The sequence below is a fragment of the Leiobunum rupestre genome, chromosome 7 (genome assembly GCF_980474605.1).
Source record: "Leiobunum rupestre chromosome 7, qqLeiRupe1.1.hap1, whole genome shotgun sequence".
In the NCBI taxonomy this organism is placed as follows: Eukaryota; Metazoa; Arthropoda; class Arachnida; order Opiliones; family Sclerosomatidae; genus Leiobunum; species Leiobunum rupestre.
Window position 1 is genome coordinate 55,975,733 of NC_143390.1, and position 27,729 is coordinate 56,003,461.

A 27,729-nucleotide genomic window follows, 5' to 3' on the forward strand; every position below is an offset into this window, starting at 1 on the left:
AGGAGATTTGAAAAAATCCCCGTACAACTTTCAACATTTCGATTTATCAAGCATTGGATTGTACATTGACGGTAGCAGCGTCCCTCATAAGGCGTTATCTCTAAACTTTGAGGAGAATCAATATATTCAAGCGTATTGCAATCTTTTCATTCAAACTAATCAGTGGAACGTAGATGAAGGGAATCAGATAAGTCGGGAAGATTACCCTAACGGAAATTGTTTATTCGCGTACAATTTAACCTCGGATCTTAATAACAACGCTAATCACTTGCATCTTGTAAAAAACAGTAACCTGAGATTAGAATTAAAATTTGCAAAACCGTTACCGGAGACGATTTCCATTCTAATTTACGCTGAGTTTCAAAATTTGATTGAAATTGATAAAAATCGAACCGTGATTTTCGATTACAGTAATTAATGGATTCGCTACAGATAACTAAAATTCTTGAAAAAGATTTAAGTACTAAAAGTATATTTCAAGGCGTGTTCGCGGCTGACAAGCTACCTAAATACGTAAAAATATTCCCTTCTCTATTTATTGTAAATACCGATACGAGTGCTGAACCTGGAGAACACTGGGTTCTAATATATTTTTCTAAACATAAAAATTGTGAATTTATGGATTCCTTTGGAAACCCGCCAGATTATTTTAAATTTAATGACTTTATTGAACGAAACAGTAAAACTGTAACTTTTAATTCTAATCAATTACAGAGTAATTCTAGTAATACGTGTGGAGCATTCTGTATCTATTTTGCTATACACAGGTGTAAAGGAATAGAAATGTATAACATTGTGTCTAGGTTTAAGAAAGATAAATATGTAAACGATAAAATGATTAAAGAGTTCATGTGCAAAATGTATTCAATAAAATAATTTTTTTTACAATTTATAGCAATAGCAGTTTTTTTATATATATACATAAATACAAGCATTCATTATAATTTTTCAATATCTTTATGACCGTGCGCTAATGTACGAACCCCGCAGGGTAGAATGTATCTCTTATCATCATTTGGTGATAAACAAAGTTTTCTAGTATTTAAAGTAAATAGTTCATGCTTGAAACTAGCTATACGCATCATCTCGGCTGACATGGTTTCTTGATTAAAAAGACAACGTTCATAGTCTTCGTGGCGGATGACGTTTCTAATAACGTTCATGGCAACGCCCTTACAAACCTTTTTATGGTTTAAAATTGACTCTAAAGATTTCCCCAATCGCAACGCCTTTTCTATCTCTTCAGCGGTCTTAGACTCCCCGTACAATTTAATAGAATAAAGCTTTGGACGAAGTCCTACAAAGCTTTGAATTAACTGCGAATTTGTCTCGTCTTTAAAATAACCGAGAGCTTTTTTATTCTGATTAGAATGAAGGAAATGCGAAGGTGGATAATCAGAGAAGTCAAAGCGGTTTTTATGAACTTCAAAGTCTTTATAAACATCATCCGTCTTAATGTTGTACGTTAGACTGTCTGTAAATATTTTATATATTAGTACTATTTAAATAAAAAATGCATATTAAATTAAATTACCAGTGTCTGTAAATAATAGTGATGCTTTGTCCCCGTACGTATTTTTTATGAATCCATAATGGAACCGATACATGAGCTCCTTAGATAAATCTAGAATGGTGAATCCGGTAAATATAGGCCGGTTAAGAACAATATTAGCTCTCTTCTTATGAGCGCCGGCTAACTCTTCATTAAAGATGGTAAAGTGTTCAAACTGCGGGGAACTTGTAACTTTTAACATTCTTTCTGGTTTATGAATCAATTCGAAATTTATATGCTTCCGTAAATTTTCCATTGTTTTTCTAAAGAATTAAATGAAGTAAGGGAAAAACCGCAATAAATTATTTAAATTGATTTACCCGAAAACAGAGTTAACCATTAGTTTCCAGAAATTCTTTTCAAATGAACTCTTGGATAATTTCCTCTGTTCAGTGTTGAATCTAACATATTTTTCTAACCATTTTCCTTGAGTGAAGGTTAGAGCTCGATGAACCTTGGTTATTTTCAAACCTAATTCTACATAATATTTTAAATTGCGGTAATGTACTATGTATTTCTCTTTATTATTTAAATTAGGAAAAAGTTTTGGTAGACTTTGATTCTCCTTAATATTTAATTTTCCTAAGAGATCTTTGGAGTATGGAGATAGCATATCATGTGTAATAACTTTAGATTCCGCCGCTACTGGGAGATCGTTATGTAAGTCATGCAACTCTGGAGGATATTCAAGATCCACCTGCAAAGGAAACTATTCTTTAAAAATATAATTCAATAATTATAACACTTGTTATTTACCTCTAAAATGTATCCGTTTTCAACGTTATTGGGAATACTCAGAATATTTTCACAGAGTTTGCAAATCATCCTCCTGAACCCACTGGAAGTCGCCTAGCGGTAGTGGTTCACACATAACAGCACCGTGCAAATTATTAGCATCTTCAATTAAGTTAAATTAAGTTAAGATAATTAAAATAATTTTTTTTTAAATGTAAATTACCTAAATAGCATATATAACTGCTCTCTTTAGACGAATCATATGTGTCGGGCATATATTTGTTATTCGCTTCAGAATAACGAGTTGAGATCATTGAAACACCGCCTCGAATACCTAAAAATTCAATGTAAATACAATAATATTTAAAATATCAAAAAGCGTTACCCTTTTCAATAAATAAGTGTTGATCTATATCAAGTATGAGATCGAGGCGAACATCGGTCATCTTCAAAGCTGCTTGCCAGGCTAAACCTGGTGCGGTGTAAGCGTGAGCGGGATCTAATTTATAATTAGTTATAGATAATGTTCTAAAATTTTCAAAAACGTCAGCTAAGAGCAACGCATCGCTTTTCACATAGAGGTCGGTGTATTCCCCTACGAAAACCGAGGTTAAGAGATTTGAAATATTTATACTATAGTAATTTTACCTAATGTTTGAATATTAAACGCTGTCCAAACATTTTGGGCGTGTAAATAATCAGATTCTAAAATATTTTGATTTTTCAATGAACTGAAAAACGCTTCTCTAGGTGGCAGCATCGTCTCGTCAAATTTCTTTTCATCGTCCATATACTCGTACGGGTAGACTCCCTTCCGCAAAAGCAGTTGAACTTTATCACTTTCAAAATATTTCTTAACAATCTGAAATTTACTGGCTCCTTCCAAAACGAGATTAGATACTAGAGCATCGAGGCTATCGCTTAGAAATCGATAAGAGTCTAAAAACCGAAATCTCCCTAAAAATAATAATAAAATTACTGTTAAGGTTAAATCCATAATTAAATATATTTTACCTAGTTTGAGTGAAATATAATTTTCGCTAGTGGAAGGAATACAGTCAAGTGTCTGTTCCTTAAAATGACCAATCTCCTGACATATAAGATGTAAATCGTATCTATGAAGATTTATTATTATTAGGTTTATTTCCTGGATAATTAACTTAATAAATTCACCTGCTAAGGTTATGAAGGAAAACAGGGATAAATTCTGGAACTTTCTTTTGAAGATTACAGAGGTTATGCGCTGGTCCCCTGTATTTCCCAGTGAAATGACAATGATCGCGAACCGCGGGCATATTTCCCTGGTTAAGCTGCTTCTGACAAATGTAGCAATGTGTAGCAGCTTGAAACTGTTCCTCCTCCACCGGGGTAATAATCATTGGTACATTTGTCTCAATGAGTTCCATCAACTCCTTTTCTAATTCCAAAATAGACACTAGAAATCTTCGAGTTGCATCTTGTCCTCGATAGCAATCAGTTCGAACAGGTACACCTATTAGTATCCTATTATAATTTATCTGTTAAACAAAATTTTGCAAAATAACTTACCGTTAGGTCCTACAAGTACCGAAGAATACGCACAACTGATATGCATGTTTACTTTGCTGGTATTTGTATCGGGATCTAGATCACATCCTTGAACTCTCGGTAGGATTGCTTCAAAATAGGCGTAAAATACATACTGCACCTAATAATTTAATTTCATTAAGAGTTAAATTAAATAATTTTTATTTTTACCTTTTCTGTCCACACATATTTATCAAAATAAAGCGTCTTCTTCTTGGTAGGGAAAACTGTTTTTTGGACGCCGTGGGTGGCGCATTCTTCGATATGTGCATCACGTCGCTGTTCCGCGTGGTTTCCACTGAATCGGTGAAGACACATCCTAATAGAGAAAATAATTAGTAGATTGCAAACTAATATATTGGAAACTAAATTACCTGCAATAATAACTTGTACTTCTGTGTTTTGTTAGATGCTGTAGCAGTTTTCCTAGGTCTCGTATAAGACAGTAATGTCTATTCCCATCGTCAATATCTTTAGTTTCATCGGTGATGTATAGCAAATCAACCTCCCTTTCCTTACCACACTTGTTGGCGCTTACGTAAAGAGGGAATATATCTCCCGAGAAGCCAAAAACAGATATTGATAAATTATTCATTAATTCAAATTTTTTAAGTTCCGTAGCGTTTAATTTGAAAGGGAAAGATATATCACTGGTATCAAGTTCATTTTCGTAAGGTGTATATTTCGAAACACGGTTAGCGTTTTGAGTCAAAGGAACTGGCTGAAGCTTAGCTAGAATTGACCAGAGAAAACATTTATCATCATTTTCGTTTCTAATATTAAGAATCGCACGATGTTGACAGAGTTTTTTAGTAGTTCCATATACGATGACCCCCGTAGCGGCTGGTAAGATGCTACATTTAATTCTACATACAGAATACGATCAATTACCCAACCCGATCCTGTTAAAAATATAATGTTTTATTTCAAAATATAACTTATAAATTTTAGTACATACCTGTCGCTTCAAAGTTTTCCGCTGCTGACTGTATTGTTTCAATGCAGTCGTTCAGCTGGTTTTCAATGACATCGAGCGTTAATGTTGTTTGCATAGTGCTCCGGAAGTAGGGTCGTACTTCCGCTCTTTGTTCCACACCTCCTAAAGGTCTCATATACACAGATCTTACGAGTAGGAACCACTTAATTCCACGTTTACTAGCCAGTCTTTCCATTAGAAATTTACGGAAAGCGGCTCGGTAACGTCCAATAAACATCCCTGCATCAATATCATAGTCTTCAGCATTGTAACGGATAGAGGCTAGCGTATCATTCAAGGCTTGGACCATACTTGGGGATGCTGGTGGTGTTTCATCAAGTATTGGTGAGGCGGGAACAGGTGATGGTGTTAGGTTGTCGGGTAAAGCTGATGTAGATGGCTGTGTACGGGTAGATTCCAATTGAATGTCTTGAAGCAAACTAGGTGACGGTGGACGGGTTGGTGATGGCGAACGTTGCATTGGCGACGGTGTGCGAGACAGGTTCATAGGTTCGGAAGGGCCGGGTGCGTTCAAGTCATGAGTTCGTTGATGGTTCTTAAAATATTCCAATCTAGCAACAGTCTTACCACATACTTCACAGATAAACTTATGTCTATCACCGTGTACTTCTCTAACATGCCGATTTAAATTTGATTTGATAGAAAAACTTTTCGCGCACGTAGGACACGTATACTGAGCTTTATTCATCTTGAATATAGCTATCGCAGTTAACCGTGGAATGACCTCCCACAACCCTATACAACCCTTTTATAGGATATTCAAGTATCATTTGAGAATGATACGTTTCTCATACTTAAACTTTAGATATTCGTTTGAAATACTCGTGAGATAGGTTCAAGTGCCAAGCGTATTTAAGTACTACAATGATATTAAAATGAAATTTAAAAATATTTCCATTCTACGTCATTTTAACAGCGAATATTCAATGACGTCAAAACACTCCATGTTTTAAATTCAAATTAACCGCGTCCCCCGTAGGTTCAAGTGCCAAGTATATTTAAGTACCACTTACGTGATAATGATATTAAAATGAAGTTTAAAAATATTTCCATTCTACTTTAACAACGAATATTCCATTACGTCAAAACACTCTTAAATTCAAATTAACCGCGTCCTCCGGGGTAATCTGCGCACGCGCCGCCCAGGTTATCAATTTTTACATCATTTCAACTTATTCCGTACGATAAAACTTGATAAGATATACGTTCAAGTATCTTTCGAGATAAGCGTAGATAAATGAACAAGTTGGCCTGGACATAATATGTTGATATACGGGAAAACAAATCGTCGCGAGGAATACCATAAATACATTGACTTTTCGATGATTTTACCCCCATTTCACCCCTTAAATCCTGGATCCTCGATCCTCGATCCTGGGATCGATGTGTCGACCTCACTTTCCTTCTACTAGTACGAATTCATTCGGGCAGATAATGTAACGTAGAAAATCTCAGGTTAATCGGATACAAATTACCTAACTTATTGCACCATGATTTATATTTGTATCCGCCATTTCATAAAATGGCGTGGTTTTTCTATCGAAATCTAAAAATCTGTTTACATCGTTCAGATAATGTAATGTAGAAATTTTAAGATTTATTGGCGAAAATATATGGCACTTATCATGGCATAAGTTTTACAAATATTTTGTATTGTACCTAAAATTTCGACCTATTTATTCAAATTAGCTCGAGTTCACCCAAAATGGTTTTTATTCCCCCCTATTTGTCCAAAGAAATCCAAAAATGTAAAATTTACTATTTTTTTTAATTTTTTTAAAATTAATATATTTTTGCTACATCAAAGATTGCAACATTGCACCCTCAGCTCGACGAAGGAGGAGGTGGTTTGACAGTATAAGAGCTAACTTACGGCAAAAAGCATCCTATAATAATAGCAAAAGCAAATCGCTTCTCCGAATTAATCTTAATGAGAAGTCACCTGGATACACTGCACGGAGGAGTGCGAGAGACTATTACGCAAACCAGAGAAACATTCTGAATTGGTTCTGGTAGGCAATTAGCAAAAAACGTAATTAGCAGTTGCATAAAGTGCAGAAAAATGAAAGCAAAGCCTCTTGTAGCACCAGTAGTTCCTCTTCCTGCGGATAGAATGAGAGAATCGAAACCGTTTGAAATTATTGGAATAAATTTCGCGGGACCGTTATTCATACGTTAAACTAATGGCCCGCCAGAAAAAGCCTACATTTGGCTCGTGTCACTAGGGCAATTCATTTAAAATGAGTATCATCGTTAAGAACAGATGAGTTTCTCTTGGCGTTCCGTGGAGTAGTAGCGAGAAGGGGCATTTCATCGGTGGTCTATACCGAAAATAACATTTCACAGAACGAAAAAGGACTTAAAACTAATTTGGAAATGCTTGGATAGCGCAGAACTAAAACAATATTTTGGAGTGAATGGTATTACATGGAAATTTATAGCAGAACACCCAGCTTGGTTGGGGGGGGGGGTCGTAGGAGCGATTAGTACGCTGTACCCAAACCACTTTAAATCAAGTTCGCCAAGAAGGCGATGATATTATTTCATTGCACGGCTCTCAATTAAACCGTTATTTATCAAGCAGAGATTGGCATTCTAATATACCTATTATATAAAGTTTAACTGTGTTAAATTGGTTTCTTTAAAATTTAATTTAACAACACTCTATAGTACAAACGTTTTTACTATAGGGTGTTTTTAAAATTAAAGCCCGCAACCTTCTGAACGCCAGAAGCCAACGCTGTGTAATCCCCACGCCCCAGCCGCGAAGAAAAATTTCGTATACTTTTTCCAAGTTATACACGATGATTTTATTAAATTAAAAGTTGGTTTTAATCAATAAAATAATGTAAATATAATTTTTGTACTTTGCATCTACATTTCGATTGAGAGTAGGTTATTTAACCATTTGATTATGTCTTTAAAGGAGAGAAGGGGGAGGGGAATGGCGAAGTCTAAGGACAGACGGTCTATATATATGTCGGGAAATTAGTCCGTACTATTCGACGCGTTGCCTGCTTATACACTATACAGTAAGGTTATTACAATACGTTTGGCGCGGTTTCCGGGTTTCATACTATTATCACGGTTTATAAATTTACACAGGTTTGACTTTTTGTACCTTCATCATACGTGCTAGCGTTTTGAGCCTCTTAAGTTCTTCTGACAGGCAACCCTGTTGTCTACTATGCTACTGGTACGCCCTCTTATGTAATATTTTAAAAATTTCATCTAAAAAATATTTCATAAAAAATAAGAATAGAAAATTAAAAATTAAGTTCTTTGAAACCTAGAAATAAAAAGAAATTTCTGGTAATTTAGAGGGGATCTTTATATATTAAGTGCCACCCCGCCTAAGCTCACGCACTGAAGTTTTGCGAAAGACGCTAAAAATGGCCAATTTCAAAAAAATTCGTTTTGATAGAAATAATTTTGACGCCAAAACCAAATTTGACAGATACCTTTATATACGTAAGAAGGTGCTTATTTGAAATTGTCGTTGAAATTGGATGAGGCATATTTCGTTAAATAAAGGATAAGTGCCACCCCTCTATCCAGCTCGTACAGCGCAGTTTTGCGAAAAACGCGAAAAATGGCCAATTTAAAAAAATTTGCTTTGATATAAATAATTTGGTCGCCAACACCAAATTTAATAGGGACCTTTCTATGTGCAAGGAGGTGCTTATTACAAATTTTTATTGAATTCTGAGATGGACCCCTTTGTAAAAACCATGGTTTGCACTACCCCCAAACAGCTTTTATTTCAAAAACTAGAGCCCATAGAGTAAATTGGAAGCCAAATTCTGAATCTGTAGGTCTCTATAGCTAAGAATACCAATTGCCATATTTTGAAGAGTTTTACGAATCATGTTACTGAAAAAAATGTTTATTAAGTAACAAAACTCTAGCCAAAATGCATGAAATTTAAAAAATCATAACATTTAAAATTTTTAAAATTAGCCCGCTAAATTCCAGGAGGCTTCATATTTAGGGTAAATAAACCAGGGAAAAAATTTTGGGCGAAATCCGTCACTATCGAGTAACAACGCTTGACGATTTCACGTTGAATGACCCTTATAAAAATCTAAGACAAGCTTAATGAGACGAGGGTGACTATTTGTATACTTTTGTGGCGGAGGACCTCGTTTCTTCCCCCCCCCCCCCAAAAAATAAGTTGTATGGCGATAACGAGCCAGTTGTTGGCAAGCCAACCGCTGACGAGCCAAACGCTAAGGAACCAACCGCTGAGGAAACCGAACCAACTGTTTAATATATTACCTATGTATATATTTTTCGATTTAATTTACCCTATGTATATGTATATATTTTTCTATTTAATTTACCCTATGTATATGTATATATTTTTCTATTTAATTTAACCTATGTATATGTATATATTTTTCTATTTAAATTAACCTAAATATATGTATATATTTTTCTATTTAAATTATCCTAAATATATGTAAAGATTTTGTATATTTAACTAACCTAAATGTATATGTAAAGTTTTTTTGTATTTAATTTAACCTATACACTCTAAAACACATCAGTCGACTTTGAATGTTCGAGCATTCATTGGCTTGCCACTGTGGGGGCTAGCTTTATCAAAAAAAATTGAAAGCATTTAAGCTCGTTCAAAAATGAATGCTAGTCGAGCTCTCAAATTTGAACGCATTTAAACGCGTTCAAAAATGAATGCTTGTAGTGCGATCAAATTTGAACGCATTTAAACGCGTTCAAAAATGAATGCTTGTAGAGCGATCAAAATTGAAGATAACCAATACCTTCAGTATTCTTAAACAAGCAAAACAAATAGACGTATAAAGGATAAGTGGGTTTGTATACCGATAGGGGGCCCCCGCGGGCGGGGGAAACGGTGGTGAAACAGGCCCCCGTGGGGGTAAGCATTCCCCCGCTTTCCCCCCATTTGCGACATTATTCGGCGGGGTCAAAAGGTTAGCTGATTTACGAGGTCAATAGGTTAGATGATTTACGATGTTATAACCCCTCATAAAACCCTAGGTGGTAACCCCCCATTTTAGGTCAATAGGTTAGATGATGTCGCTATTCGGCAGGCGGTGTGAACTGACACGATGTTATGCAAACAGCTATAAACCGTTAAATATATCCGTCAAAACCTATCCGTCATAGTGAATGTAGCCCTAAGGCACCTGTCTTTCGAGGTGGTAATAAATAGTTCAATGGGTTTTCGCCGACAAACACTTTCCCCCAGTATTTTCAAACACTTTCCAGCTTATATATGGGCCCCAAGGGGTGTAAAAGGGTAGCGTAAAATAGCGGGGCGGTCCTCGCTAAAAGTGTTTTGGCAAAAAAAAAAGAGTCGAGTGTATACAAATTATAAGGTTTTATTTATACATTCAAAGTTACAGTACATTAAGCGGATGAAAAAAACGCTTAAAGATAAAACAATATAGTTTTAATATATTTATGGTTTGTAGATACCATAGTGAACAAATTGTAAAAGTTAAATACACAAAACATATTTTGGTTGGCAACTGTTTCTTTAAAATCTTCAATGATTTTAAATGCTGTTACGTAATTGGACGCATAGCGTAAAATGGTATCATACCTTTCATGTTCATCCGATAGAAATAAATTGTTGGGTGCGCATGGTTCTTTATACATTATTTCGTAACTTTTACGATAATTATCGGTTATAACGTAACCCATTAATTCAAAGAGTTTTTGGTTCACTTTAAGGAGTTGAATGTGCGAATTAATGAAATATTTGAGTCTGTCCAATTCTCGAGTTTCAGGCGCTTTGATTACGACCGACGCTTCGAATATCGTACTTTGCAAGGTTAATTTTTTTTTGGTCAGACATGGCGGCGGTCACTAGCGCATCAGATAGCGGGAACGGTGATCGAAAGGGGAGCCTTTGTGGATCATTTATTTGTTCCCAGTGCCCGTATAAATCGTCCAAGGCGCGCAAAGACATCTCAAAGACCTGGTGTGGGATTTTATTCCATAGAGCTACAGATATATCGAGCTCAGACGTAAAACCCGTAGTAACGAAAAGCTCGGCTGAAAGTGAATACCGAGGGTTAATTTTCCGCTGAGTCGGGTCAAATTTAGACATTTTAGTTATCTACACAGCTTCGTTTAGACATGATGCTCGAGAAACGGTTTGTAGTGTACTGCCGATGTATGATGGGTATGAATGCCTTATATATAGCGATAATAATTTGATGACGTAATCAGGATGACGCAATGGGTTGACTCAATAACTCACGCGATTAGTCAAATTTTGCGGTGTTATGTGTATAGCGACACCCATATTGGTAAACCAAAGAGATAGAAATTCTACAAGTCCCGGTAAAGGGTAGACAATGATTTATCGATAGTTGGAGCATCCCCCCCTTTAGCGTCCCTATTAGGTAGGGGTGGTGGAATCATCTGACATGATGTTATGCAAACAGCCAGTAACTATAAACCCGAGTAATAGGCCTACTTACCTATAAGTCAATGGGTCCCTCATTATTTCTCAACCACTTGTCAAAGCCCTATCCGTCGCTGTCAAACACTTTTCTCAGCGTGCGAGTGGAATCTTTGGTGGTGTTATGTAATAAATCCAAGTTGTTCAATGGGTCGAGCCTTTTGTGTATCTATTCATAACTATTTTCACCGACAAACACTTTCCCCTTGTAACATTATTTTCAAACACTTTTACTACGAGCAAAGCTATCCGTCTTACGGAATAACCCCCCTAAGGGGCAAAAGGTAGTGAATTGCCCTTAGCCACGTACGTAAAATAGACACAGCGGGTGTCCCCCCTTGCTAGCTAAAAGTGTCGTTTTGGTAAAAAAGGGCCGAGTGTATTATAAAAACGGTTTATTTTTCGACGACATTCTATGATTTGTAGAGACCATGGCGAATAAATTTAAAAAGTGGCCCCCAACTTTTTACATCAGGTGTGGATTCTTAGCGCTAAAATGGTTATAACAAACGAGTGTTCCCAACAAAAATGTTTTTTTGCTGGTAGAATTTTATGGGGGCCCATAAACTAGTAGTGGGAATAGAACCTCTTAACTATTTCAGTTTAACTACGCGGGATTCTCATAGATTTTTGTTTTTACATCCCAAATGGCCCTACGTAAGGGGGGGCAAAGTGTGTAAGGTGGGTCCTTTTGGGTATAAAAACCCAGGGATTTGGTCCCTAAGACATCACAACTCTGTTTTTTTTTTTGTATCCAACCAAGTCCACTAGAAATCCATCTCCGCTGTTCTCGGATGAGCACGTAGCCATGTAAGTTTTTATCAATTTTTATGTTTTTAGCTTGGTGATCTATTCCAAAATTAAATGGTAACCCTGTATGCGTAACAATTTCAATATGCAAGATACTCGAGAATGGTAAAATAGTCTATATTTAAATTTAAAGTGCGAAAACTATATTTGTATAGTCGAAATGAATTTTAACATATTAAAAGCAGAATGCATCTTTCTGACAAGAGTCTTACCCATCATACATACACCATCTAATCTTGAATCTATGTTTAACAATTGGATGAATTCATGTGTACGAAAGGTTCTTTTTAAACGTAACTTAGTACATTAATTGAGTATTTTGAAATATTGGAATATCGGAATTTTTTTGATGTATTTAAAGTAGAGTTAAGATGTTTTTATAGTATTTTCTATGTATTTGCATATCTGAACTTGAGGTTCAATTTTGGGTATATGCACCACTTACTTGCTAATGATATTAAAATGAAGTTAACGTCAAGAACGTCGAGGATTTAGACTGTCCTAAATTATCTACCATTCTTTGTATAAGTGCTCCTAAACATTGTCATTTTCACCGTGACCCTAATAATTGCGCCGTTGTGAAATCTCACAAAATCGCTGTGTGGTACCGAAAAATCGTGTGTAAGAAAATATAAGTCGTTTTAATATTATTTTTGCTACTTTTTCATCACATTGGTTTTACGTTATGTCTGTTTTCTAAAATTACGTTTCTTAAATAGCGTAACGTATTAAAGTTGAATAAAGAGTTTTTAATTTAATTTTAATTTTAGTGTTTTTATAATATCTTTCTGACTATATGTGTATTGTTTAACTTCTTTCATTTTTAAAAATGTAATTGCTGGATTTAAATAAAGCGTGAAAATTATTAGTTTCGAAATGATATTTACAAATCTTATCCAATCTAAAGTCCATCGTTCGGGTATTAGTAAGTATTTCATACAAACTAACTTAATTAAGTATTTTTAGAAGTGAAGAGAAACACATTGTGAAAAACCAAATGAAAAGAGACTTTAAACGGTTTTAAAAATCTTAATATATCTATTTAAAAAATCCAACGTTTCGGAGGAACTGTTCCTCCTTCTTTCATCCCAGCATGTATCCCCTTTTATCCTGGTTTCTCTCCAAAAATAGCCAAAAATCTTAAATCAGTAGGTCTCGATCCTATTTATCACCCACCGCCCAAATTGTCAGCTTTATTATGTAATAACAAAGAACCAACTGCCCTCCTCGACAAGGCAATCATTTATAAAATCTCCTGTGATTGTGGTGATTATTACATTGGGCAATGCCGTAGCCCATTTCACCAAAGGCTTAAAGGGCAGAAAAATATAAACAACCCGTACAATAATTCTCCCCTCAACGAACACCTTCGTGTTTTTGGACCATAATGCTAGGTGGGACTCAATAGACATACTAGCTCAACCCAAAATTACATAAAACTCATTTTAATGTACGCGAATCCATCGAAATTTAAAAAAATAAATCTGCGCAATGTTTAAACCGTGACGATGGTCTCTTCAACTTATACACGTTTTCTCCACTTTTTAAACGTGTTTATGGGTCTCACCCTCTCACACACACAACAAACCAATTCCTCCTCTCGCAGAATCCACCATTCCGACAATAGTAGCCTCGAGCGCGAACGGAGATATTGAGCCCGTTGCTCATATAACACTTCGACGGGGTCGACTCGCCTTTGAGAAAAAACGCTCGCGGCTAAAGAACAGTAGCCTCCACTATATGTATAAAGCGCATAAATATTTTTTCGTCCCAAAGTTTTACCATCGTACTGTCAGACTTGTAAAAATCCCTGAAGAAGGAGGAACAGTTTCTCCGAAACGTTCGATTTTTTAAATAAATATATTGTGAATTTTAAAAACGGTTAAAGTACTTTTCACTAAGTATTTTTAAATATTTGAATATCGGAATTGTATTTTGCCGCGTTAAAAGTAGAGTTTAGATGTATAGTCGTTTTAAGAAATACTCGTGATAAAGGTTCAAGTGCTAAGCATATTTAAGTACTACAATGATATTAAAATAAAGTTTAAAAATATTTCCATTCTACGTTACTTTAACAACGAATATTCTATGACGTCAAAACACTCAAATCCATGTTTCAAATTCAAATTAACCGCGCAAAACACTTAAATCTATGTTTTCATTTGATTTTTAAATTAACCGCGAAGCGCCCCCCGAGAAATCCGCGCCCCAGACCGCGTCCCCCCAGGGGAAATCAGCGCACGCGCGCCGCCCTGAAGTTCGTTAACTGTGGTAGTTGAAACATCTGTATAGAAACTTCAGATTGAATGTTATTTTAACAATTTTAACTGTTGAAAATGGTAACGTTTGTTATAAGCTTGTTGAGATAGCTATAGTCGACTGATATGTGTTCATAATGTCTTATGGGAAACCAAAGTCATTTTAAAATTTGTTTCAGCTTCAATTTTAAATATATCTAATTAAACAAAATAAAAGAAAGAAAGAAATAAAAAATGTAAAAATCATAGTTTGAAATTATAGTCGTTGTCGGAATTCGCGAACATATAGGGTCTTCTATCTAAGGCGATACCACCTTTGAGGTCGGGGATGGTTAACTTTTATTCAATAGATAAAGCTCTCAAAATTATTCGTAAAACGTTTTGATCAAGTAATTTATATTTCTGTATTATCCGATTACGCGCACCTCAGGTTATGACTTTTTACGCATTCTATCTGTTTGTATTTGGATTTTTTAGCCATTTCTATCTGGGTTGAAAAGGAACGAGTGGGCTCGAAAAAGCTTCCCCAATATTCTTTTTAATAAAAGTTTATTTTAAACCATGTATCTGTCTCTATAGTATATTACTTACTATTTACTAGTTTAAATTAACCATGGTAAAATTTTGCGTTTAGTCAGTACTTACTATTATCATTAAACTACGTTAGTCATAACTTACTATTAGCGTTTAGCTACTTTAGGCATTACCTATTATTATCTTAAACCTCCACGAGTTATTATAGAAAGGGGAAGTATTTGCGTCGACTGTCGCCGTTATGTCCTTTTTGCCCTAGTGGAAACCAGCCTTTAAGAGCTTTAACAATTTAACGGTATACGTTTTCGACAATACGACAAGTTCGCATTAACTTACGATGGACGACGTTACCTTTTTTTGGGTATGAACGAATCTTTTCTCTGTCAAACCGAAAAAATAAATTCCGTTTTAATACTTTATTGAAACAGGTCTGCTCGTAACTTCCAACAAAACTAACTCGGTTTGGAATTATTATTATTATTACTAAAATATTCAGTGGATTAATTAGTGATACAATCTAACTAATCTGAAGTTTCAAGTAATAAAAGTGCAATATGTGTAGTTACAAATGTTTATATGACGGTTAGATTTATTTATTTATTTAGTTATTTATTTAAGAGACATACCTACGAAGCTGGAACGATTTACATGTAAGCATCACGATATGTGCTTTAGCTGATTGGGTGAATGATTAGCGCGATATTTTGCAGATATGTTAATGTAACTGCAATGCGTTAACCGACGCCTTGTGAAATAAAATATTATACATAGTTTATATACCATTAATATATTAGCATCTCTGTATAATGTAAGTTGCGAAAATCACAGTGCGCGTAAAACTCAGACATTATATAGTGACTAGAAAAACAATATAGCATAGTGAACAAGTTGGCCTGAACACAATATGTTGATATACGAAGCCCTCCCCACCTCGCCGTAGCCCGGGCGGCGCGCGTGCGCTGATTTCCACTGGGGGGACGCGGTCTGGGGCGCGGATTTCTCGGGGGGCGCGTCGCGGTTTTATTTAAAAATCAAATTAAAACATAGATTTAAGTGTTTTGCGCTGTTAATTTGAATTTGAAACATGGATTTGAGTGTTTTGACGTCATAGAATATTCGTTGTTAAAGTAACGTAGATGGGAAATATTTTTAAACTTTATTTTAATATCATTGTAGTACTTAAATATGCTTGGCACTTGAACCTATATCACGAGTATTTCTTAAAACGACTATACATCTAAACTCTACTTTTAACGCGGCAAAATACAATTCCGATATTCAAATATTTAAAAATACTTAGTGAAAAGAGACTTTAACCGTTTTTAAAATTCACAATATATTTATTTAAAAAATCGAACGTTTCGGAGAAACTGTTCCTCCTTCTTCAGGGATTTTTACAAGTCTGACAGTACGATGGTTAAACTTTGGGATGAAAAAATATTTATGCGCTTTATACATATAGTGGAGGCTACTGTTCTTTAGCCGCGAGCGTTTTTTCTCAAAGGCGAGTCGACCCCGTCGAAGTGTTATATGAGCAACGGGCTCAATATCTTCGTTCGCGCTCGAGGCTACTATTGTCGGAATGGTCGATTCTGCGAGAGGAGGAATTGGTTTGTTGAATTGTTGTGTATTATAAAACCACTGGGCGAGTGAAAATTTGGCGCCCCCAATATAAGCTAATTTGTTTTTCAAATCATATTTTGTCGCCCCTATACCCTAAACACGACAGTGGAGCCCGGGGCCTTCCCTGTCCCCTACGGTTTCTACGCCCCTGATGAAAGTAACCAAACCGCAATCAGCTTTTAAAATACAAGTTATCTATATTGTGCACGATAACATTTTTGTTGTCAAGTCAATCGCTAAACTTCTGAACAATATTACACTTTAATAAGCCTTGGAATCCGAGGCTTAAACCATGTTCATTTTTACACCTCGAAAGCGCTTCGAATCGCTCTGAAGCGGTTTCTGGTAAATGTGAACACGGTGTCTGCTAATTAGCAGACGAAAATCCAGTAGTTAAGCGAGCTTCTCGCGTTGGCCGCTAGAAAGCTCTATGGTAGCCTAAATGGCTTATTGTTTTAGCGAAATGTAAGATGGTAGGGTGGACACCTCTGGTTGAGTTGTCATGGAACAAAAATATTAAATATACCAACACCTTTAATAATTGAAATCTATTGGTTGACAAGCAATTATAATGGAAAACTATGGCTTTTAACAAATAAACTTCTTTTCTATGCTATAAAGCTGCAAATTCGAATAACTATTGATAAATAACTTTAATCTTAACAAAATATATGCCTTTTCAAAAATGAATGTTGGCAATTAAATTTGAACACCTAAATAGAACTATTTCAAATTTGAGTGTTAGTGGTATTTTTCAATGCTAACATGATTAATTATCAACAATACATTTTGGCAATTAAATGAGAACGCACATACAAGGCTATTTCAAATTTGAGTGTTACTGGCATTTTTGAATGCTAACATTATTAATTATCAAAATTGAATGGTGATATTTAATTTTGAGCGCCAATATGAAGAAGCAATCAATGTTGAGTTATAGTTGTTAAATTTGAACTCCAATATTAAGAGTTGGTCAAATTTGAATAGTAGTAGTTAATTTTGAAAGCTAATACGAAGGATTTTTCAAAACTAAATGTTGTTAGTTAAATTTGAGAGGCAATTGAATGCTTTTTTTACAGTGTATGTAAATGTAAAGATTTTTTTGTATTCTATTTAACCTACGTATATATTTTTCTATTTGACACTATTTAATTTAACCTATGTACGTATTTTTTCTTTATTAAATAAACTAGTGATTTGTTTAGGTATATTTGCCAAATTTCTAATGATAAAATGCTTTAACATTGAAGCTTTAAAGTTTCTTTTATCATTCGAAATGTGGCTTATCATAATTTGGCAAATATACCTAAAAAGATCATTATTTTGGTTACACTAATTATAAAAAACAAGGTGATTAAGGAATCTGTAAAAATATTTGTTATTTCAGGGCATACGTTGTTAGCATCGCGTATTACTCCGATAAGTGTCAAACTTATTTGTGTCACACTTATATGTTAGTTCAGGTCATACGTTGTAAGCATCGCGTATTACTCCGATAAGTGTCACACATATTTGTAACTTCAGGTAATACGTTGTAAGCATCGCGTATTACTCCGATAAGTGTCACACTTATTTGTTACTTCAGGTCATTCGTTGTAAGCATCAAGTATTACTCCTATAAGTGTCTCACTTATTTGTTACTTCAGGTCATACGTTGTAAGCATCGCGTATTACTCCGATAAGTGTCACATTTATTTGTTACTTTTGGTCATATTAGAATGGCCTCCGATAAGTGTCACACTTATTTGTTACATCAGGTCATATTAGAACGGCCTTGGAAAATGTCAGAGAGAAATTCATGACCTCCGATAAGTGTCACACTTATTTGTTACTTCAGCTCATACGTTGTAAGCATCGCTTATTACTCCAATAAGTGTCACACTTATTTGTTACTTTCGGTCATATTAGAACTGCCTCCGATAAGTGACACACTTATTTGTTACTTCAGGTCATACGTTGTCAGCATCGCACGTCACACTTATTTGTTACTTCAGGTCATTCGTTGTAAGCATCGCACGTCACACTTATTTATTACTTTCGGTCATATTAGAACGGCCTCCTATAAGTGCCACACTTATTTATTACTTTAGGCCATATTAGAACGGCCTCCTATAAGTGTCACCCTTATTTATTTATTTGTTACTTCAGCTCATACGTTGTAAGCATCACCTATTACTCCGATAAGTGTCACACTTATTTATTACTTTCAGTATTATTAGAACGGCCTCCGATAAGTGTCACACTTATTTGTTCCTTCAGGTCATACGTTGTAAGCATCGCCTATTACTCCGGTAAGTGTCACACCTATTTGTTACTTTTGGTCATACTAGAATGGCCTCCGATAAGTGTCACACTTGTTTGTTACTTCAGGTCATACTTTGTTAGCATAGCGTATTACTCCGATAAGTGTCAAACTTATTTGTGTCACACTTATTTGTTACTTCAGGTCATACGTTGTAAACATTGCGTATTACTCCGAAACGTGTCACACTTATTTGTTACTTCAGCTCATACGTTGTAAGCATCGCCTATTACTCCGTTATGTGTCACACTTATTTGTTACTTTTGGTCATATTAGAATAGCCTCCGATAAGTGTCACACTTATTTGTTACTTCAGGTCATACGTTGTTAGCATCGCGTATTACTCCGATAAGTGTCAAACTTATTTGTGTCACACTTATTTGCTACTTTAGGTCATACGTTGTAAACATTGCGTATTACTCCGAAAAGTGTCACACTTATTTGTTACTTCAGCTCATACGTTGTAAGCATCGCTTATTACTCCGTTATGTGTCACACTTATTTGTACTTTCGGTCATATTAGAACTGCCTCCGATAAGTGACACACTTATTTGTTACTTCAGGTCATACGTTGTAAGTATCGCACGTCACACTTATTTGTTACTTCAGGTCATACGTTGTAAGCATCGTCTATTACTCCGATAAGTGTCACACTTATTTATTACTTTCGGTCATATTAGAACGGCCTCCAATAAGTGTCACACTTATTTACTTATTGGTTACTTCAGCTCATACGTTGTAAGCATCGCCTATTACTCCGATAAGTGTCACACTTATTTATTACTTTCGGTCATATTAGAACGGTCTCCGATAAGTGTCACACTTATTTGTTACTTTCGGTCATATTAGAACGGCCTCCAATAAGTGTCACACTTATTTACTTATTGGTTACTTCAGCTCATACGTTGTAAGCATCGCCTATTACTCCGATAAGTGTCACTCTTCTTTGTTACTTTCGGTCATATTAGAACGGCCTCCGATAAATGCACACTTATTTGTTACTTTAGGTCATACGTTGTAAGCATCGCACCGAAGGGATAATTCAACTTTATCCTTACCTATCCAATAATATTTTTTTAACGTTACCGCTTTTTAAAGTTACTGGACTTAATTTTTAACAAAATATCTACCACACAAAGACAAACTCCCGAAAACGGTAAGTTGGGCAAATATTACATAGTATTTAAATTTTCGCGGTCAAGATGGTATTTCGCGCCACCTATCAATTAGGTCTTCCAATATATATCAATTTGGCACTAGAAGGTTTTTAAATTTAGATTTAAATTTTCGCGGTCAGGATGGTATTTGGGAGCGTCCATAAATTACGGGAGGCGTTTAGGGGAGGGAGGGGGTCGAGCTGAATCTCACCCAATCTCACGTGGAGGAGAGGGGGGGATTTGGGGCAAATATCACGTAATTTTTTCCCCGCAAGAAACAGAGTACAATTGTGATAACACTGGGTGAAATTAAGTAAAACATGATTATCAACTAAAATATATTTTACTACTTTGTTGTTTAGTCTTTATTTAGTACCATTGATTCGGAAATATAACGCTGTCAAAATTATATTATTAAAAAGTAAAAGATTTGTTAAAATATGAAATATTATTTGCACCAAGAATAAAGGCGTTATAATAATATATCGAAGAAAAACGGCGTTAGACGCGTGATTTTAAATTCGCTATTTAAGATCGCGCGCTCTTTCGACGTTAATAAAATTCTAACGATTTTCAGTTTGAAATTAGATTTGAATTTGTAAGCCCCCGAAAAGTGGAGCTCCATTTGATTTAACAAATATCGTTATTAAAGTCCTGTTTGGTTATCAACAGTAGAGTTTTACTTAAAATAGTTAGAATTAGTAAAAGGAATTCAAATGATTTTTCAGTCGGTCATTTGAATAGCTCTCCCAATTAACGTAGTGTCTAATACAATTCCGACATCTACTGTCCCAGTTGAAGACTCTACAGGGAAGGGAGAGGCGAGCCAAATCTCACGACATCTCACTAAAGGGGGAGGGGGGTCGGAAAATCGCCAAAATCGCCTCACGAAATTACGGACGCTCCCTTTCGCAAGACTAAAAATATTACATGGTATTTAAATTTTCGCGGTCAAGATATCTTTTCGCGCCACCTATCAATTAGGCCTTCCAATCTATAACAATTTTACAATAGAAGTTTTAAAGCATGTTTTACGAGCTAGATGATGGGGTAAATCGTAAAGCCGTCAGTTTTGGAAGCGGAGGGCCGTGAGTTCGAATCTCGGTAACGACGGTTTTTTTAAAAATTGGTTCTTCTGGTAAAATCCGGTAGGGGATCCTCCCTTGTGGTCCCCCTTTTCCCTTCCTGCCCCAAAATCGGTCCTACAGCTGGGAGCGGCGGCGGCGGCGTGACCATCTCTAATATTTCATTGATATCTATGTGAGGCAGCAATGAAATAAAAAGGTATTGAGTAGAGCCTTATTAACATACGAGGAAACGGAGACGACACTAACCGACACTGAGCTAGCAATGATCAACTCCAGACCCCTAACCTACGTCTATAACGATATCAACGAACTCATCCCGCTCACACCTGCCGAATTCTTAATTGGGAAAAGAATTACTTGCCTCCCTTTTTAGAAATTTCCAAATGACAAATTATCAGCCACTCGTGTCGAATTAACTAAACGGTTAAAATACCGACGAAAATTCATTCAAAACCTTTGGAAAAGATTTAGACACGAGAACTTGATGGAGCTAAGATCAGCCCATCACGCCGCGACCGTAAAGGAAAATAGATTAATTGAAATTGGTGACGTCATGCTTCTTCATGAGGATAAAAACTCGATGTAGTCACTAAAATCTTTTACGGCCGTGACGAAAAGGTGCGTAGATGATAATCAGGCCAGTACAATTGCTCTACGCGCTTGAAATCAAAAATGATATACTATTGCCGTATTTCGGGGGGAGTGTTAAAAAGTGTAAAATAAATTAACTAAAATTTCTTTAATTAAAATTAAAATAAAAGGTAAAATTCAAACTTTTAATAATTAAATCTTTTTTTAAAGGATAAGATATTGCTTCTTTAAAATTGTATGAAATATAGGTATACCAAAATAAGAAGAACCCCCAACTTGCCCAAATGATAAATTGGTCGCAAAACTATTGACAGGTGCTTGCGAAATTGAAGAAAGGGTTTCGGGAAAATTGGGAGAGGCTTTGCGACTGCTCGGGCCGTCTTGGCATTGTTTTATTGTATTCAGTCACAGTGGCGTACTTTTGGCGGGCCGATTGATACACCACGCGTTGGTTATCTTGCCTGGATAATGGTCTCGGAGAAAATCATATCTCCTTTTATTACCAAAAGCTTATTCGCTTCAGGCATGTCATGGTTAAAGAAGTTTAGGGAAGGCAGTTGGGGAGAGACGGAAAAGTTCCGTTGATATTTGAAATTTGTATTCTTGAGGACGGAGAAAAAAAGAACTCGAGGCACTTCGCATTTGGAGCTCCTTCAGAGCAGAATGGATTTTTGTTACGAAGTCAAATTATTACATTAAAATTTAATTTAGCCCACAATTTGGGAACAATAATTAATTAACCGCGTATTATTAGACCACAATGCACTAACTTGGCTCCTAAAAACTAAGGATCCAACTGGTGAATTCACCCACAATCCAATCGGTCAGAAAGCGTAAATATTAACTTAACAGCCATGATTTCGGCATACGTTATGGAACATCACGATCTTTGGTATGTTCACCTACAACAGTTTGCAATGGCTATGCGCTCCACGATTCAACGGGTTATTCGCTTTCGCATTTTTTTTTTGGTAGAGAAATCAGAGAAACTGGAGAACCTGTGTCAGGTTCACACTTTGATCTTGAAACTAAAATAAGTAACGATCAAGCCCAAGCTCTCCTTACTCGTGCTAAATTAACTCTCGAAAAAGCTCTAAGTAAACAGGCAGCCAACTATCATAAAAAGCACGACGATAAGGAATTTAAAGTTGGGGATTACGTTCTGAAAAAGACTCATTCTTTCGTCAGCGACCTATAATGAAAAGTTAACTAGGGTAATATATCTTCTCCGTGACTGCATCACTGGTGCGGTTCTTAAAGGTACACACCATATAGCTCAGTTAAAACCATTCGTTAAACGCGAGGGTATCGATCCCGTGACACAAACGTAGAAGAGAAGATTCATTCAATCGATCTACAAGTGTCATTTGGTCTAATCATTTTACCCAAGAAGATTATGAGCGTAATTTAAAAGCAGAATTATTAGGTTATCAACCAAAAAATAATCTGGCAAAAGAGGCTTTAGTCTGTATTGCTAATGTTTCAAAAAGGGAAAGACAATCACGAGCTCACAAAAGAGAAAAACTGAAGTAAGCCAAAAGTGTTTTAAACGCGGATTTAACCGGCTCTAACGTAGAGTTAGAAAATATTAATATTTCAGTGAATGGGCATGTATTTGATACAAACAAAGATAACCAAAATATAACAAGGTGACAGTCGTGTAACAGTAACAACTTGGAAAAACAAAGCAACTTAATGAAATAATTGCAATCCAGATTCTCTACGTCAAGACCAAATTAAATAAAAAAAGTAAAAGAAGTAAACTCAAAATGGAAAAAATGCTCTTCAGATATCCAACAATCAACTCAAAAAATAACTTCAGCGTTTGAAGACAAAGAAAGCCAAAAGGGACCAGCTTAATCGTAAGTGCAATGTTATATTTATCACAGTTTTCACAAAAAGTCAGATTTAGCGATTAAAGGGCAAGAAAATGGTATTTTGGACAACTGAAGATATAACCAAAGCATTCACGTTGAGCTATTTTAATAAAATGGCGTATCTACTTGTGAGAAAACAACTTGGGATTCCTTTACCCAGCCTCTCAACATTAACAGGGTACGCGTCAAGAATTAATTTTAAAAAAGGAGTCTTAGGGCCTAGGGCCCAGTGCAGAGACGTTTTTAAGAATCGCAAAATAGCGATTCCTCGTTAAATTAACAGAAAGGGGGTGTGGTTTCGGAAAATCGCGAGCTTCACGCCAAATCGGTGTGCAGAGACATCGCGATCGCAAAAATAACAGGAAAATCTTCTGTTTATTGTGCGAGAGGTCTACGGCAGTCGCTAGCCGCCGAAATATCGCTAAAACAATGGCGGATAGTGGTACGCAAAGAGCTCGGGAAATTAATTGAGAAATAAACGCCTTTAACCTACTTTAATAAGAAAAATAATACAACACGGTAGGTCAGAATCTTTTAAATTATTAAAATTTGAGTTTCTAGCTCATTATCGCTTTCCGAAATTTTTTTGTCGAATTATTGTCAGAGCCAAGGCCTAACCACAATCAGGATTTACGAAACAGAAAAATAAGCCAGACACTCTTAGCAATTTAACAGGTCAGAATAAATTATAATAGGGGATCTTATACATTACTACTTTGGGTGTATTCTAAGCCTTGGTTTATTTATAGATCCTTATTTGCTGGTAGTGTATGCAGTGGGTTTTAACTAATGAGTCAGTAATGACATGGTGAATTTGTTCAGTGTATCAAAGATCTTTAGCTATCAACCAGCGTTTATTCCAATTCATCTACCGAGAAAAAACCTTTCCTCGGGTAGACTAGGAGTTGCGATAAAAGATGTATTGGAATATTCAAGTTTATTTGGCATGCATCAAGAGCTTACTGAGCCAATTAGACGTATTACCTTAAAAGTGTTTGTCAGTTAATTCTACACGCTTTTATCATTTGTTACAATTGATACCTGGACTAGTCTGATGTAAATGCCAGATAATAATAATATAAGATATTTCGCTAGAAATTGCTTTAGAAAATTACCATTTTTTGTACACTCGTGAAATTGCTGTTTTTTTATTGATTGATTATGTTATAACTAGTTTTATTTTAATTGCTATCAGCTAAGTTTCGAATTAAATATTTTCCTAAAAACTAAATGATACGGCTCATTTTCTAACAGAGAATTCTTTTCGGAAAATGTTTGCTTATAATAGTAATGAATCTTATTCTCATTCGTTATTTTATTGGTGTACCATATTATAAAAATATCTTTAATATAACCAAACCATTAAACTGTTCGATTGCGAGGATCGCAAAATAAACAGCTCGCTAAATTGCGATCCTGTTAAAATTAACAGGAATCGCAAAACGTCTCTGCACCAGGCCCTAAGGTGGTGTTTTGAAAATTAAGAAAAGTACGGGTATAAATTTGCCTGAGCCAGAGAAATTTTCAGTCTTGACATTTAACGAGATAAAGATCAAATCGCAATATGAATACGATGTAAAGGTTGATCAAGTAATTGTCAAACAGAGTCAAATGAAGGTGGCAATGGTCAGAGGATTATTCGATCGCAAAATGACTAGAAAACTACTAGTTGAAATTAGTAAATAGTAAGTAATATACTATAGAGACAGATACTTCATGGTTTAAAATAAACTTTTATAAAAAAAGAATATTGGGGAAGCTTTTCGAGCCCACTCGGTCCTTTTCAACCCTTAGATAGAAAGGGTGAAAAATCCAAATGCAACAAACAGATAGCAAAATCAGCGTACAGTTATTTTTGTTGAACGAGCTCTTCCCTTTTTATGGCCTAAAAACCTTTTAAAACTGCCCCAATTACTCACTTTCACCTTTACCCCGTTTAGGTTCATACCCCCTCTGTCAGCAATAAAAATGCTTTCTTCGAAGGTTCGTCTGAACCAATTTTTTTCTTTTTCCAACACTCTCGCTTCTTCCCACTTGATGGCGTGTCCGTCGCCGCCAGAACTCCACATGTGTTCGGCTATCCCGTTCTCCCTATTGCCCTCTTTTACACAATTCTTACGCTCTTTAATCCTTACATTTAAATACCGCTTCGATTCACCTATATATTTTTTCCCGCATTTGCAACCGATCTCATATACAATTTCAGTCATTTCATAAAAAAATTATCTGGTTTATTTTTAATAAGAAGCGAACCCAATGAACCTTGGTTAGAGCCAACAAGTTTTATTCCTAATGGATTTAATTGGCGGTTGGTTTTTTCGGTTATTGATTTTACATAAGGTAACAATAATATTTTATTATTTCTCGTTACCGTGTATTTTTTATAATGTTTTACAAGATTTGCCGCAAAAATGTCTTCTACCAGTTTATTAGGATAATTACAATTCAATAATTGTTTTTTATATAACGCTTTATCTTCTATGGGCCAATCCGATGTTTTAACGATTCAACTATTCCTACCTTTACACTCCTGGGATGTGACGATTTAAAATTTACAAAAGATTGTGCATGAGTTGGTTTTTGGTACATTCTACTATTAAGTTTGTCACCTTCCCGAATTATTAAAATATCTATGAACGGTAACTTCTTATCCTGTTCTGTCTCATAGGTAAATTTAATGTCATCGTCCCAAAAGCGTGTCATTATTATAATTTTAAACGAATCATAAGTGCAAAAAAAGCTTTCGGAAATTCAGTTGGCATAAATTGGACATTTTGTAGACCCTAAAAACTACTTTTTTTGTTTAGTAAAAAACACCAACTTTTTGTCCCTAGAAAACGTGTGGGGGGTCCCACTGTAATTCTTTATAAAATTGCACTTGTTCTTACACTCAATGTAAAGGTAAAACAATGATTTGGCTCAAAACATGTTCATTTTTCACAGTCAATCATTACAATAACATGAGGCGTAAAAACATTTCGGTTGTACCAACTTTTTTTTTCATGACCTATTATTTCAGTGACAAAATATACGATTTTGACCATTCCAACTCCATTAAAGGTTTTCGAGTATGTTCTACAACTTACTGATTGAAACGTTTCGTCTAACACCTAGCGTTCAAAGAGCGGAAAACAGTTTCCAGTGGAATTTCAGCTTACTATCTTATATAGCATCGGGTGCTCATCGAATTAACCATATCTGAATTTTATGAAAAATTCCTTCAAAAGAACTACTCAGGATATTAAGTAAAAAACGTAAACTATGTATCAAATGTCAGTTTTTCTTATTGAAATATAGTATTTAAACTCAAAAATGTTATTAACAAGCAATACTTAAATTAATACAGGGTGTTTTGAATTGTCTGACTGCGCATTTTTTTCTGAAATTGCAAAAGATAGAGTGGAAAAATTTTCAGGGTATTATTTCTAGAGTGGGATCGCTTTAAATCCTAAATTTCAGAAAAATCGGAAATAATTTCGGGTTTTGGTAAAAACGTTTGAATGAGAAAGTTGTAGAAAGCTGTCGGAAATGTTCCAAGAAATTGGTTTCGTTGGAAAAGAACACTTTTTCCAGAAGATAAGAGCTGATGAATAAAAACAAGCTGTCCATAGGGGCCAATAGCCTTCACAATTTTGTACGTATTTCAGATTGTTCTTTTGTGGTAGGCTTCGTTGGTACGCGATAGTAGAATCTCGCCCAGTCATATAAAGAAGTCTTTTCCCGTTAACCAGGGCCATAAGGATATATATTATCATCCAGATGTTTCATTAATATATCTGCGCTCTCGGGGCCACTCTCTTTTAGGGATTTCAAATCTCTGAATCGCTGAAGTAAACGCTTTCATTGTTCCTTGGCAACGGTATTAATGAATACGAAAGTTAATGACTTTCCATACAAATGCTGAAGGGTTAAACGATCTGCCGCCTCGTTACTGAAAACTTCTCAATGCGATATCTGATTTATCTTTTTTTGTAATGTACGAAGTTAAATAACGCGCAATAGACTATAAATTGGATGTCCATGATGATTTAAAACGCCAAAACCAGCGCATAGTTAGAATAATTAATGTGAGTTTCAACCAGTGATCTGGGAAGCGAGTATACTTTTTGGACGATTTCCCAGAGATAAGATGTCTTATAGTATTATCAATTTCAGTTAGCTTCTCTAAGCTAATAACATCTA

The 27,729-nt window shown here is 35.5% G+C and overlaps 1 protein-coding gene across 1 annotated transcript; it reads right to left on the bottom strand.

The window, feature by feature from the left end:
- Window positions 1–2,357: 2,357 nt before the first annotated feature.
- LOC149937515 (uncharacterized) lies at window positions 2,358–25,757 on the bottom strand. Its single transcript, XM_090153809.1, has 9 exons — window positions 25,467–25,757; window positions 5,142–5,412; window positions 4,841–5,069; window positions 3,461–3,730; window positions 3,302–3,402; window positions 2,936–3,244; window positions 2,673–2,786; window positions 2,511–2,621; window positions 2,358–2,449 (listed from the first exon to the last, which is right to left on the bottom strand). Exons 1-9 carry the CDS (start codon window positions 25,755–25,757, stop codon window positions 2,358–2,360), a joined length of 1,788 nt encoding a protein of 595 aa, XP_090009935.1.
- Window positions 25,758–27,729: the final 1,972 nt, after the last annotated feature.

Bases quoted from the DNA above. Each gene is read 5' to 3' on its own strand.
- LOC149937515 (XM_090153809.1), bottom strand. From the start codon at position 25,757: ATGACTGAAATTGTATATGAGATCGGTTGCAAATGCGGGAAAAAATAT. The intron at 5,070-5,141 runs GTATGGTCCAAG...ATATTGATGCAG, and splicing joins AACACCACCAGCATCCCCAA to GGATGTTTATTGGACGTTAC. The intron at 3,403-3,460 runs GTGAATTTATTA...AAATCTTCATAG, and splicing joins TTCCTTCATAACCTTAGCAG to ATACGATTTACATCTTATAT.